Source organism: Lutjanus erythropterus, chromosome 2, assembly GCF_056507025.1.
Source record: "Lutjanus erythropterus isolate fLutEry1 chromosome 2, fLutEry1.hap2, whole genome shotgun sequence".
In the NCBI taxonomy this organism is placed as follows: Eukaryota; Metazoa; Chordata; class Actinopteri; order Lutjaniformes; family Lutjanidae; genus Lutjanus; species Lutjanus erythropterus.
Window position 1 is genome coordinate 41,629,304 of NC_139318.1, and position 13,448 is coordinate 41,642,751.

At 41.5% G+C, this 13,448-nt stretch overlaps 1 protein-coding gene across 2 annotated transcripts in view; it reads left to right on the forward strand.

The window, feature by feature from the left end:
• flnba (filamin B a) overlaps positions 1-12,460 on the forward strand; it is an 86,098-nt gene extending 73,638 nt beyond the window's left edge. For both annotated transcript variants that reach the window (XM_084740300.1, XM_084740309.1), the window contains 13 exons: positions 178-351; positions 722-880; positions 1,140-1,343; positions 1,932-2,084; positions 2,327-2,449; positions 3,658-3,924; positions 5,089-5,226; positions 5,314-5,429; positions 8,447-8,579; positions 8,690-8,866; positions 9,640-9,858; positions 10,440-10,649; positions 10,773-12,460. In XM_084740300.1, the coding sequence (XP_084596426.1) occupies positions 178-351; positions 722-880; positions 1,140-1,343; positions 1,932-2,084; positions 2,327-2,449; positions 3,658-3,924; positions 5,089-5,226; positions 5,314-5,429; positions 8,447-8,579; positions 8,690-8,866; positions 9,640-9,858; positions 10,440-10,649; positions 10,773-10,960 (2,261 nt within the window). In that variant the 3' untranslated portion in view covers positions 10,961-12,460. The remainder of the gene's footprint in view (positions 1-177; positions 352-721; positions 881-1,139; positions 1,344-1,931; positions 2,085-2,326; positions 2,450-3,657; positions 3,925-5,088; positions 5,227-5,313; positions 5,430-8,446; positions 8,580-8,689; positions 8,867-9,639; positions 9,859-10,439; positions 10,650-10,772) is intronic.
• Positions 12,461-13,448: the final 988 nt, after the last annotated feature.

Here is a 13,448-nt window from a genome sequence, read left to right on the forward strand (position 1 = left end):
ACGGTAATAATTCAGCAGGAAACTTGAATTGGGCTCCTTAAGGTATTATTAACATAGAAGCAGCATATCAGTGTTTTGGAACAAGTCTGTTATTTTTGTTCTACTTTTTAGTAAATCAGTGTTAACATCCTATTTCAAGTATATTCTGTTTGTCTGTCTGTCTGTCTGTCTGTCCAGGGGGTCTTGACTTGGCTATCGAGGGTCCGTCCAAAGCAGAGATCAGTTGTGTGGACAACAAAGACGGGACGTGCAGTGTCAGCTACCTTCCCACTCTGCCTGGAGACTACAACATTCTGGTCAAATACAATGACGAGCACATCGCCGGCAGCCCGTTCACTGCCAGGATCACTGGTGAGACTCAGCTGGTTCTGGATTAAAATTATCACCAGGATTATAGTTTTTCTGAACCATAACCAAGTGTTATTTCCATACTTAAAATTTTTCATGAAAATTAGACAACCAGAGGAACCCATTTACATCAGACATGTAAAGAACAAGGCTACAGTTTAGTTGATCACAACAGATGTATCAGGATCTGTCAAATTCAGCAGCTGATGATGATTTCTTCAGTCAGTCATAATCAGATAGTTATATAATCATCAGCATAGTGAGTTTAAGTTTGATATCAGTCAAACTTAAATGTTATAGACATAATGTGTGTGTGTGTGTGTGTGTGTGTGTGTGCGTGTGTGTGTGTGTATGTGTGTGTGTGTGTTTTTAGAGGACAACCAGCGGCGCTCTCAGGTCAAACTGGGCTCTGCAGCAGATTTCTCTCTGGACATTAATGAGACAGACTTGAGCCTGCTGACCGCCAGCATCCAGGCGCCATCTGGCCGTGACGAGCCCTGCCTGCTGAAGAGGATGGCCAACAATCACATTGGTAACACACACACACACACACAAATAAATACATACAGACACACACTGTAAAGTAACAACAAAGTGTTCATTTGAATCTGTTTCTTCTCCCACTCTTTCCACCTTCTTCCCTTTCCCCATCTCCTCTGTTCCTATTCTCCCTCCTTGATCCCTCTTATGACTTGTTCTCTTACTCCTCCTTTTCTTTTCCTCTAAACCGTCAATCTCTCCATTTCGTCTCACCCCCTCCCTCCTCCTCTTCCTCCTCCTCCTCCTACCAGGTATCTCCTTCATCCCCCGGGAGGTGGGTGAACACAAGGTCAGCATCCTGAAGAACGGCCGTCATGTCGCCAACAGTCCCATCACCATCATGGTCGTCCAGTCTGAGATCGGCGACGCCAGCCAAGTCAAAGTTCATGGCGACGGCCTCGTCCAGGGAACCACCTTCAACAACTCCAGCTTCATCGTCGACACGCGGGAGGCCGGTCAGTATGCAGGCCTTCAAACGCCACAGCTGTGTTTAATTATTAGCATTATTTTTTCTAGCCAATCTAGTGACGTGGCTCTATGGATGGCATTGTGGGTTTGTTGGTTGCTCGTTCACCTCTCCTGATTTAAATGTCCCAGCGGTTATCAGACGGACTGCCATAAAATTTTGTCAGTTCATTCATGTTCCCCACTTTTCCTCTACTTTTCCTGCTGTGCCACATGAGGTTGACATTTGTGGTCAAGATTGAAATATCTTGACAACTGTTGGATGGAAATCTGGACTTTCACATTAATTCCAGGATTAACTGTAATAACTTTGGTGATCCCCTGACTTTTCATATAGCGCCATCATCAGATCAAAGTTTCAGTTTGTACAATACTTCCTATATACTTGAAATCTGGCCCCATCCTCATCCCCATCAGCCTCAGCTGTGCTTTGTGTTTAGTGTTTGTATTGATTACACTACTCTGTAAAAACGCTGAGATCAGGTAACATGATGATGCCACTTAAAAGTCTGCCAGCTGTTTGTTTCTGCTGTTAGCCAGCCAGAGTCAACTTCATGTACATCTGTGTGTGCGCACAGGTTATGGTGGCCTGGCTCTGTCCATCGAAGGTCCGAGTAAGGTGGACATCCAGACGGATGACATGGAGGACGGGACGTGTAGAGTCACCTACTGTCCTACTGAACCAGGAAACTACATCGTCTCAATCCGATTTGCTGAGGAACACGTCCCAGGTAAAAATTTTCACCAGTTTTCTTTGTTTTCCACAAATGATCATAGATACAATTCTTACAATTTTTGTCTAGAATACAGATTATTGATTCAAAGTCCCCTGAAGGCAAAATAATATTTTTGAGGACTGAAACTCTGAGGTTAAGGAAGGAAGATCGAGGGTGGTGGCTGTCACTGGTGCCACTAAATCCTCAGGTCATAATCCAGATGAAAGATCAATAATTTCACGCGTGTTCATCAACAGGAAGTCCGTTCACAGTGCGGGTGACTGGAGAAGGTCGTATCCGCGAGAGCATCACCCGACGACAGAAGGCTGCATCTGTCGCCAGCGTGGGGAGTGTGTGTGACCTCAGTCTGAAGATACCAGGTACACACACAAACACACACACACACACATACTTTCTTACCTTACTGAGCTGAAGGCTCGTCTGATTGGCTGACTGCACAGTCAGTGTCCACACATACCTGTACGACAGATAAGATATAGGTGTGTGTGTGCCTGCTTTGTAAGTCAATGCAAAAAGGCGCACATTAGTGAGTCCTGAACTCATAATCTGGGGACGATGTTCAGACTGAAAACATCCTGCATCATCAGCTGCTCCTCCTCCTTTTCTAAAACCGTTTCCTGTCTGAAGTCCTTGACATTTCTCTGGTTTCTGACTGTTGTTTCTTACTGCTACTCTGTACTGACAGTAACAGCTTTGTCTTTTCTTAATCTCTGCTTTCATTATCTCTTTTCCCCTCCCTTTTCATCCCTCTCTTTGTCTCACCCTGCTGCCTTGTCCTTGACTTTCTTTTCTACTTTATCATTCCTACATTTTAACATTTCTGCCTTTTTCCTTCTACAATCTTTCTGTCCCCTTTCTTTTGTCTGTATTGTTTATTTTGTCCTATTTCACTTCCTCTTCTCTATCATGTCTCCCTCTTCTTTTCCTCAGCTGCTGCTTATTTTCTCCTCATCTGTCTTCTGTCCTTATCTCCAATCATTCCTCTCCTCCTCCATCACCTCTTCCTCCTCCTCTCCTTTTCATCCTCCTCTTCCTCCAGTCACCTGGTTCCTCCTGATCCTGTCTCGGCAGCTTCTCTCTCACACTTCCTACCGCTCCTACTGCTCCCTTTGGTGGTCTGGAAGCTCCAGAGGTCGCGGGACTCGTTCCTCTGTTGTTGCCCAGGATCAGAACCTCTCCCCAGGGCGCGTCCGCCTCATCTCCGGCCTCTCTGGTCTGGTGCTGGCAGGAGGGTCAAAGGCAGCGAGGGGTGTTTGGGTCGTTGATGGCCACTGCTCGGGGGCTGGGGTGGAGGGTGCGTTGTAGAGTCACGGGGAAAATGCTGGGGTTTGCAGGATAAGGTTTGCATCATAACATGTTTCATTCATTTGCAGTTGTGTGTGTGTGCGCTTAAAAGAATTTGTCTCATCTGTTTCTGGCTTCGTTTTGTTTTTTTTGAGCCATAACTTGTTTTGTTTTGTCAAACAAAACATGCAAAGGAATATATATATAAAGAGTTAGAGAATACTAATACCAGTAAATCACATAAGTCAACAAAAAGTAATAAAACTCACTCTTTTTCTTTCAGCAATTGATATGCAGGACGTCACTGCGGAGGTCACTTCCCCCTCTGGAGCTCGTCAGCCAGCTGAGCTGGTTGCTGTGGGTAACGACACCTACTGTGTGCGCTTCGTGCCCACAGAGATGGGTGTGCACAGTGTGAGTGTGAGGTACAGGGGTGTGCATGTGCCGGGCAGCCCCTTCCAGTTCACCGTGGGGCCACTGGGAGAGGGCGGGGCCGCCAAGGTGAGAGCAGGAGGTCCAGGACTGGAGGGAGCGCAGGCAGGAGAGCCAGGTACACAAACAGAGACATTGTGCTGACAGAGACTTTATAGTAGCTGTGTTTCCATTGATGCATTTTTATGCACATTTTGAAGTATTAGTTCTGAACCCTCAGCTTCATATCAGAGCTACATGCTACATACCAGACCAACAGAAATAAGTCTGGTGATATTCTTTATTTTGTTACTGTCAAATTCCATGAAAGGCCAAAACTAACAATCAATTATTCTACTAACAAATAATACCTGTGTATCCAGAGCCTGTATTCCTCTGTGCCATGGGTGAAATATTTGCAAAATATTTCCCGTTTCCTCCTGATTGAGGAAGGTTTTCCAAAAAACTACAGTTTATCAATTAGCTGATTGAAAGAAAAATAGTTGCTAACAATTTTGGTAATTGATTAATCTTTTTAGACATTTTTCAAACAAAGATATTGAACAATTCTTGGTTCAGGCTTCTTAAAAGTGAGGATTTTCTGCTTCTCTTTCTTATTTATGAAAGTAAATGAGTCTTTGGGTTTTGGACTGTTTGGACAAAAGAAACAATTTGAAGATGTCACTTTGGGCTAATATTTTACAGACTAAACAATTGATCCATTAATTGTGAAAATAATCAACAGTTTAATAAATAATGAAAATAAATTGTTAGTTGCAGCCCTACAAATAAAAAAAAGTAGAATAACACCAGGCTTATTCTTTGGCTGAGGCACGCTCTCAGAGAAAGTCACTAATCTTTAGGTTACCAGATTGTAACGCTCCAGAAAACAGGCATTGCTGGCTACCTTTGCCGTTATTTATGGATCAATATGTAAAGCATTGATTTGCCAAATTGATACCAAATCTTGTTTTGGTTACTGTTACACACATCAAAAGGATTGCTACCAAAAAACTGCATCTAACTCGTGTTAAGTTGCCGTCTGTCTGCTATTTAGTGCAAGCAGCAATCACCTTGTCGTTTCAGACTTCACACAATAAATATTTGCTTGTAAGAATGAAAACTCTTGTTTTAACATATCAGAAAACAGTAAAAGTAAACGCTTAATGTTTAGCAAAAGGTATTCAGAAGTAGCAGATTAATGGTGATCTTGCTTCATAAATCATAATGTATGGCTCTGTACACTATATTACATTGGCTGCAGTGGATGTGGAGTTTTCTCATGTTCTCTTTCTTTTACCAGCTGATTTCAGTATCTGGACGAGGGAGGCGGGGGCCGGTGGTCTGTCCATCGCTGTGGAAGGACCCAGCAGGGCGGAGATCTCCTTTGATGACCGTAAAGATGGATCCTGCGGCGTCTCGTACATCGCTCAGGAGCCTGGTAGAAAAAACACACACAGTTCACCCTGATGACTGATTACTGATCTAGCATTTCGACTCTGATATATTCTCACCCCCTTGTTTGCAGGTGATTATGAGATTTCGGTGAAGTTCAACGACCAGCACATACCCGACAGCCCCTACCTTGTTCCTGTCGTTGCGCCAGCGAACGACGCTCGCCGCCTCACTGTTACCGGCCTTCAGGTGAGGCATGAGGAGACACCTCCACAACCAGCCTGCCCTGCCTTGCTAATGGGCTCTGAGGCACAGTTGCATAAAAATGTGATGTCAGGAACAAAGATAGCAGGTGAACTGTTTGTGATGGTTCGTCTGGTTTGGGTTTTTAATCGGACAAAGACAACTGTTCATTTAGAGACTTTACATTTAACACAAAACTGCACTGAACCCAACTCATGCCCAAATCCTGCCTGCAATGTTTTAAACTTAACATCATACTTCATAGCTTTGATATGTGAGCAGGGCTTAGATTACAAAAAATGTCCTATTCCCTGACCACCTCATGCTATTGCAACCACATTTGATGGACATGTGTAGATAAATCTAAGTAACCATGACAAATTTGGTGCCATTTTTCCAGACAGGCAGCAGTGTAGCAGCATCTAACCTATAAAACAAGTAATCTCTGTCTCTATGTCCTCCACACTGGGCAGGTGTATTGCTGAGGATAAAAGTAATTCCTAAGAGCGATTCTTGAATGCTGCATTCAGCCATACTGGGATTCTTGACAACTCTGGAAGCAGCTCTTTCTTCCTGGGGCCCGTTTTTAATGGACACATATTCCAAACAGCCATGTCTCAACACCGTACTAGTATGAATTAATGATAGTCAACGATGAGACAACTTTTTTTTTTCCACTGCAATAAGAAGAAAGTACTTATGGAGACTAAGTACTTGGATTTGTTAAGATATTGAACACCATGTTAAACAGTGTCATAACCCACATCAGTCGAACCTTTGCAGTTGTACAGTCAGGATTAAATATTACTATTGTCTTTATGCAACTGACCTCTCATGGATGTGACCACAGCCAGGCAAACACACAGCTTCTGTGTGAAGTGACACTTTGGACTGAGAGAGGTGGTAGAGGAAACATCATGGAGAGTCAAAAATGGAAATGGTTCATCCTTCATGAACCGGGATGAACTAGGGCTCAACCAACCAACCAAAAACTCAAATAATAATTACAGAATTGATTAATTATTCTACGTCTTTAGGATTATGTCAGTCAACTAACAGAATAATTGAGTAACTGTTTGAACTTTACAGTGAACCCTTTCCATTTTGGATATTCTATGATGGTTCTGTTAGCGTCACCACAGGACAAAATGTCACCCATCACCCATCAAACATCATCGTATAGACAGATTTCCTTGACATTGACTGAACAAAGTAATTCTGTCTGTGCTGGATGGACAGACACTGACAAAGCTCGCTGCTCAGTGATGTAATCCCAAACACAGCTGTTCAGACTGTCTGAGTTAGAGAGAAAATCTTCCCTCCCTCGACTGTTTTGCCTGGCTCTGGTCATCCCTCTTCTGTCTGGTGTGGAACTGCTGGTGTTTCTCTTGTGTTTCATTTAAAGGCTTTTAACAGCACCATCTTCTTCAGCATCATCAGCCCCCTGGTTGCCTAGCTACAGCAGATGGAGGCGGGCCACAGCAGACCTCCCACTGTCCTGTTAGAGACTGTAGTTTGTTTCTTGTAGCTGTAGACGAACCTCTATATTTAGTGTATTTAGTTAAATCCTTATCTTCTAAGGATCTTATAGTATTATAGTACAGTCAACAGATAAGATTTTGCCAAACTGCTTGATGTCTTTTCATATATCTGATTGCATTTAGCTATTTAGAGGACTTTCGCATCAATGTGATGAAGCACCATGATTAGTTAAATATTTAACTCCACCTGTTAACCAAAAACAAGACACTCATCAGGCTTCTTCTACAGATAGTTTCTTAATTCAATTTACATTTAATATATCATGATATATGATATTATCATTGTTTAAAGTTACATAATACTGTAATTAAATTTATGTATTTAACTTCAATAATCAAAATTACACTAATCATCTAAAACATTAAAGTATGGAAAGTTGTCAAATGTCCAGTCAGACGTTTGTACGTCAGTAGATACTTCACTCATGAATTTTGAAGCTTTTAACATCTTTAAAAAGGCGTTAGCTAATAAGCGACCTTGGTATTTTTACATCTGGAGGTTGTATTTATGCTAAAAATATTTGTAAAGATTACCTTGCTGAACAAAACCTGTAAGTATCAGAAACTTTTGATTCTGATTTTCTGCACTAATCCAGAATACAATGGAAAAATCCCATTGGCTTTTTACAGCAGCAACCAGAGCGAAGCTAACTTAAGTGTGTGCCTACAATAATATATCATCGCTGCAGCACTCTATACTGTAAGTTTGTAATAGTCCTTTGGCTTCGGCTCTAAAATGAAGAGACATTTTGTAGAAATTATTTACATTTCTCAAAGTATAGAAAAAAAGTCATATCCATTTTGTCCACCCCAATAATACATTCTTGCAGCCTCTTCTCACACAGCCAGGCCTTTCTCCACTGGAAAAAGTTAGAAATTGCAGCCTGGCTGATTGGCACTATAATATTACTGGGATTAGCTAAATTTGACCAAAGAAACATCAGTTAAAAAGGACGGTTTATCCATAACATAGTCTGTCCACCAGAGAGCGCTAACATGTTTAATTTTACACTGTAAAATGTCCCACTCAGTCCATACTATATCTTAGTGTTAATTTTTTATTAAAAATGTTTGTGTGCAAATGAACAGCTGGCAAAATCTTTATCAGATTTATTGAGTACTTCCTTTAAGACTGTACTGTAACACCATAAGACTGTAGTGTCCATGTGTCTAACTGCTTTTTAACACTGTGGCTGTCTGCTTCTGTCTGCTGGAGCTGCACCAGCGGGAGCTCAGGTAAGAGTAGAAGACAGACAATAAATAAATGGAGAGAAATCATAGAAATAGAGCACAGAAAATAACAGAATAGAAACTGCGAACAGGAACACAGTTTGTAGTGTTTCACTACTTAAATGTGACTGTGCATTTGTATGTGTGTCTGTGTCTTGAGGTGTTGCCTCATTTTCTTGTCCATCCCTTTACACTGACTGTGTGTGTGTGTGTGTGTGTGTGTGTGTGTGTGTGTGTGTCTGACCTTGGTAGGAGTCTGGTCTGAAGGTGAATCACCCAGCATCCTTTGCAGTGCGTCTGAATGGAGCGCAGGGCAAGATGGCGGCCAAAGTCCACAGCCCGTCAGGAGCTCTGGAGGAGTGTGTCGTCACTGAGCTGGAAAAAGGTCTGTGTGTGTTTTACTAGTGTTTTCAAGGACAGTCTGTTGCTCTTCAGCAACACAACAAATCTGTTCTTATATTGCTTGTAATCAAATCCCTTTGTCCTGTCGTCCAGACAAGTACGCTGTCCGGTTCATCCCCCGGGAGAACGGCATCCACACCATCGATGTCAAGTTCAACGGATCTCACATCCCAGGAAGTCCTTTCCAGGTCAGAGTCGGGGAACCAGGACAGACCGGAGAGCCTGGTCTGGTCTCTGCGTATGGCGCTGGACTGGAGAGAGGCACGACAGGTGAGTTACCTGTCTAACTATGACCTCTTACCTGCTGTAATTATTCTGTTTATGAAAGCAAAACAAATTAAGATTATTTCTATTAAAGCATAAAATTATAGTTGTGTGTGCTTACAGGGACAGTTTGAATTATTTGAAGTTATATGAGATACTTTTCCATAGTCAGTGTATTACCTACAAAAGATGGTGGCTGACGCTCCCCGAGTTTGGAGGAGCAGCAGGAGTACTGGTGTAGGAAGCTAAGCAATATACTGCTGTGGACATGATCAGCAGCAAAAAAAAAAGCCCCACATTATAAAATCATAAAAGTATATGCTATATTTAGAGCCCTTTTGAGACAGGAAACCAGTTTTATAGAAGCTAAATATTGCTCTTTCCAGTCCACCCATACTTCATTGGTAACGTGTTATTGTGTGACTTTCAGTGTTCAGATCCACTAAAGTCACACAATAACACAAACAAACTAACAGCTCAAGGCAGCTGCAGACAGACAACTCCCATGTACTGCAGGGTAAAATTACAGATTTTACCAGTGGAGTCTAGTTGAGTGAGACAGGGTGAAATTTGGCTTGTTTTGTTTTTTTAAATGTACTGGTAGTTCTACTGCTTCTTGAAACTTGGGGTGTGTTGACCTCTATAATACACTGACTACATGAATAAGTACCTCATACAACTCATACACTTAAAAACATCCAAAGTATCCTTTTGATAACAGGACTACAACACTGTGACAACCACTGCTAGTTGTAAAACAAAGTGTTTTAACTGTGCAGGTACACAGTCAGAGTTCATCATTAACAACACTAAGGCGGGCCCCGGGGCCTTGGCTGTGACCATCGAGGGTCCATCCAAGGTCAAGATGGACTGCCAGGAGGTTCCTGAGGGCTACAAGGTGCAGTACACTCCCATGGCACCTGGAAACTACCTGATCAGCATCAAATATGGAGGGCCGAACCACATTACAGGCAGTCCCTTCAAGGCCAAAGTCACAGGTAAGTTGGTGAACGTCTCTCTGCTGAACTTACCTGTACTCTCGATTTTCTGTTGTTTAGGAGAAACATGTTAACATTGAGCAAAGACGATGAGATGATTGCAACTCAGGAAAATTAACCTTTTCAAAGCTAAGCTAAGCAGCCACACTGACAAGACTGCCTGCAGATGTGTCAGCAGATGTTTTTATCATCAGCCTCATGAGTGCAGACATCAGCTGAGAACAAGTATCTTAAATTGCCAAATAATCAGCCCAACTGATCAGCCTGCCACTATAAAAATATTTAATGCCACTAAGTATGATACAAAAAGGAGTATCAAAATAATCTAAGGTTTGTTTTTAGCTTTCAACTCCATCATAGTCTTCAGCAAATGGAAGGATGACCGTAACATACAGTTTAAATTATTATTACTATTATGCTGTTTAGGTCATTTAAAAGATGCAGCAGGCTTTAAATTGTGTTGATTTCATGTCAAAGTCCTGATATCTTTTTACTGTAGTTCACGCTCCTGTTCTGCAACACATTTTAAAAATGTTTTATTAAAAAAAAGATTATACCTGATTTTTCTCTGTCCATCTCAGGTCCTCGGCTGGTAAATGTGACCAATGCCAGTGAGACGTCGACCCTGACTGTGGATCCAGCAGTAAGAGCGTCCAGCAGCAGCTACACCCAGAGCGCCATGCCCAGGTTTGCCGACTCAGATGCCAGCAAGGTGCTGAGCCGAGGCCCCGGTCTCAGCAAGGCCTTCGTGGGTCAGAGGAGCAGCTTCTCTGTCGACTGCAGCAAGGCTGGTAAGGATCTCACTGCTGACCTGTGATGATGGTGTGCAAACGCAAGACATAAAGCAACGACACTGTTAACAATTTGACGTTGGGATACTTTATGTACCTGTTATCTTCTCCTCCTCTTTCCAGGTAAAAATATGCTCCTGGTGGGTGTACACGGTCCTCAGGTCCCCTGTGAGGAGGTTCTGGTCAAACACTTGGGCAACCTGCAGTACAACGTCAGCTACGTGCTGAAGGAGCGGGGCAACTACATCCTGGTGGTCAAGTGGGGCGAAGATCACATCCCAGGCTCCCCCTTCCAAGTCACCGTCCCGTGAGGCACCAAGAAGTCCGCTGTCACTCCTCCTGCACCATTTTGCATCCCTGTTTTGTTTGAGGAGACATGTTAGCTGCACTGCAAATAACTGTCCAATGAACAAGTTGCTTAACAAAGCTATGTGTGCTGATTTTGTTTTTCATATTTTTTTTGCCCCAACACAATTGATTTACAGGTACCAAACTGCTCACCAACAAGTAAAAAAGTCACAAAACTAATTTAAAAAGAAACATTCAAGTTGAAGGGAAGAGAAAATAAATGTCCTTTTCTGCAGTGAATCAGGGAGGCAAAATGGTAAAAGTTGTAGATGCTGTAATCTGGCCTGAAGCTGGAGCTGTAAATAAAGTGGCTAAAATAAATAATGACCTGATTGGGAAAGAGAGATCTCATCTGTTGATTTTTTTTTTTTTGCCCTGAAATTACCAATTGACAAATATTGCACTTGACGATAGTTCTTATACTTGATTGGTAAATTAAAGATTGCTGGTTTTACACAAGAAGTTAGCTGGTGCCTCTGTGCACTTCCAAAATGTTAAAACTAAATTGGACCTGAGACAAGTGGAGACAAACTTTTAAATGCTTAACGAAAAAAAATAACTGGAATTATACAGCACTTTGTTTCAGGTTACATAATGCCAGGAACAATATGGAAAAGAGAGACACATTTAACCTGTGAGGTTTCTAAGCCAAATGACCAGATATTGAATCCTTCAGTTTACAAAACACATGACTAAACATCTCAATTTAAAGAAAAAAAAGAGCTTCTCTGTGTTGGTTTATTGTCAGTATGATGTTTCTTTAAAAGTGTGGACAGATCAAACTCGCTCCGACAGGTAGCGTCAAACTGTAAGCAACTACTGATGTTTATTATTGATTTATTGCTCTTGAAACTCATCTCCCAGAATCCCATGAGTACATAATGTTGCCATAACGAATCAATGTCTGTTAAAGCTGCCTTCACACTACTGGTTCCTGCACTGTACAACAGACTACTTAATTATGTGCTAGAGTTTTGGGTTCATCGCTGTTTTCTGTTGTTCCTTCAGCTGCATTTTCACATAAGCAGGTCTGACTTTTATCTTCGTGGCTCAGTTCTGATGTGCTAAAAATCACACTCTGGTAGGGATGTTGGATTTGATACTGACATATATATTACTTCTCTTCTAGTGATACTCTTTGCAGTGAAAGTATAATCAAACACTGTTAATCACTGCATGAAATACTAAAATGAAAAAAAAAAAAACAGATCTGAGCTGGAAGATCAGAGGTCAGACTTTTGTTTTGTGTGTAAATCCTGTAGAAAGCTAGATGAATCTGTCTTCATGTCTTACCTGGATGTTGTTGCCTAATCGTTGCTACTTTTGATACTTAAGGGATGAGAACATTTTTGTATGGGGGAAAAGAACTTCTCATTTTGTATTAGGGAATGACTGTTTTAATGTGAAAAATTAAACCCTGAGATGATGTACATTTGATAATTAAAATCAACTGGAATTAAGAATATTGACTTCAGTCTTTCATTTTTTTAGTTTAGTTCACAGGCTGCAGAAGGTTGGAAGAAATTCAGTTACTGTGCTGAAACCTCATACTATATATGATCATTTTACTTTAGTAAGACTTATCATACAACGTTCTTCTTCCTCACACAACCCCGAAAAATAGGGTTGCCACAAAGTAAACAGAAGACAGAGTCTCTGCAAAAAACACCACAATATTCTAGTGGGTCAGAAGTGATGACTGAGAGGGATTATTTTTGAGTCTGTGATGATTTTTTGACACACCTGCATAGTAAAATCATAGTTTGTAAAATCCCAGACTTTCCATTTTCTAAGTATTCCAGACCAATGAGAACCCTGGAGATGTTGGGACTCACTGCTTTGTGTTCAAATTCAGTTTCTCTGCATCTATCTGATAATCTGCATTGAGTATTTTTCAGTTATAATTTAAAATCTTCAAACTGAAACCAAACAGTGGCTGTCTAGTCACTGATTTGTCCTCCGTCAATATTCTTTATCCAATGAAAAATGAGGGAGAAACAATTTGAAATAAAACGAACTCTGACTCATCCAGACAAAACGAGTTCTGTTAAACTGTTATTCTCCTTTGGAGAGGAGAGAAATGCTACGATGAAAACCACAAATTCAACTGAGAGAGCATGGTTACAGATGGAAATACTAGATAACAAAAAGAGTCATGGCTCAAAGTGAAACTTGGGTTTAGGTGGGAACTTTTCTAGGAAGGGAAAGAAGTCAAATAACAAAGAGATTGAGTTTTCTGCTCTGGCGTTTTCAGTTTCACTAAGAGAGAACATGGCTTACCGATCGGAAAATGATCTCTCCTGGATGGTCTGCCATGACATCTTTATGGATCTTGTTGTTCTGTCATGCCACCACAGCTTCTGTAAACACTGTCTGCAGAGATGGTGGAGAGAGAAACAAACACACGAATGTTCAGTTTGTGAGCAAATATCTTTACAAAGTGAATCAGTA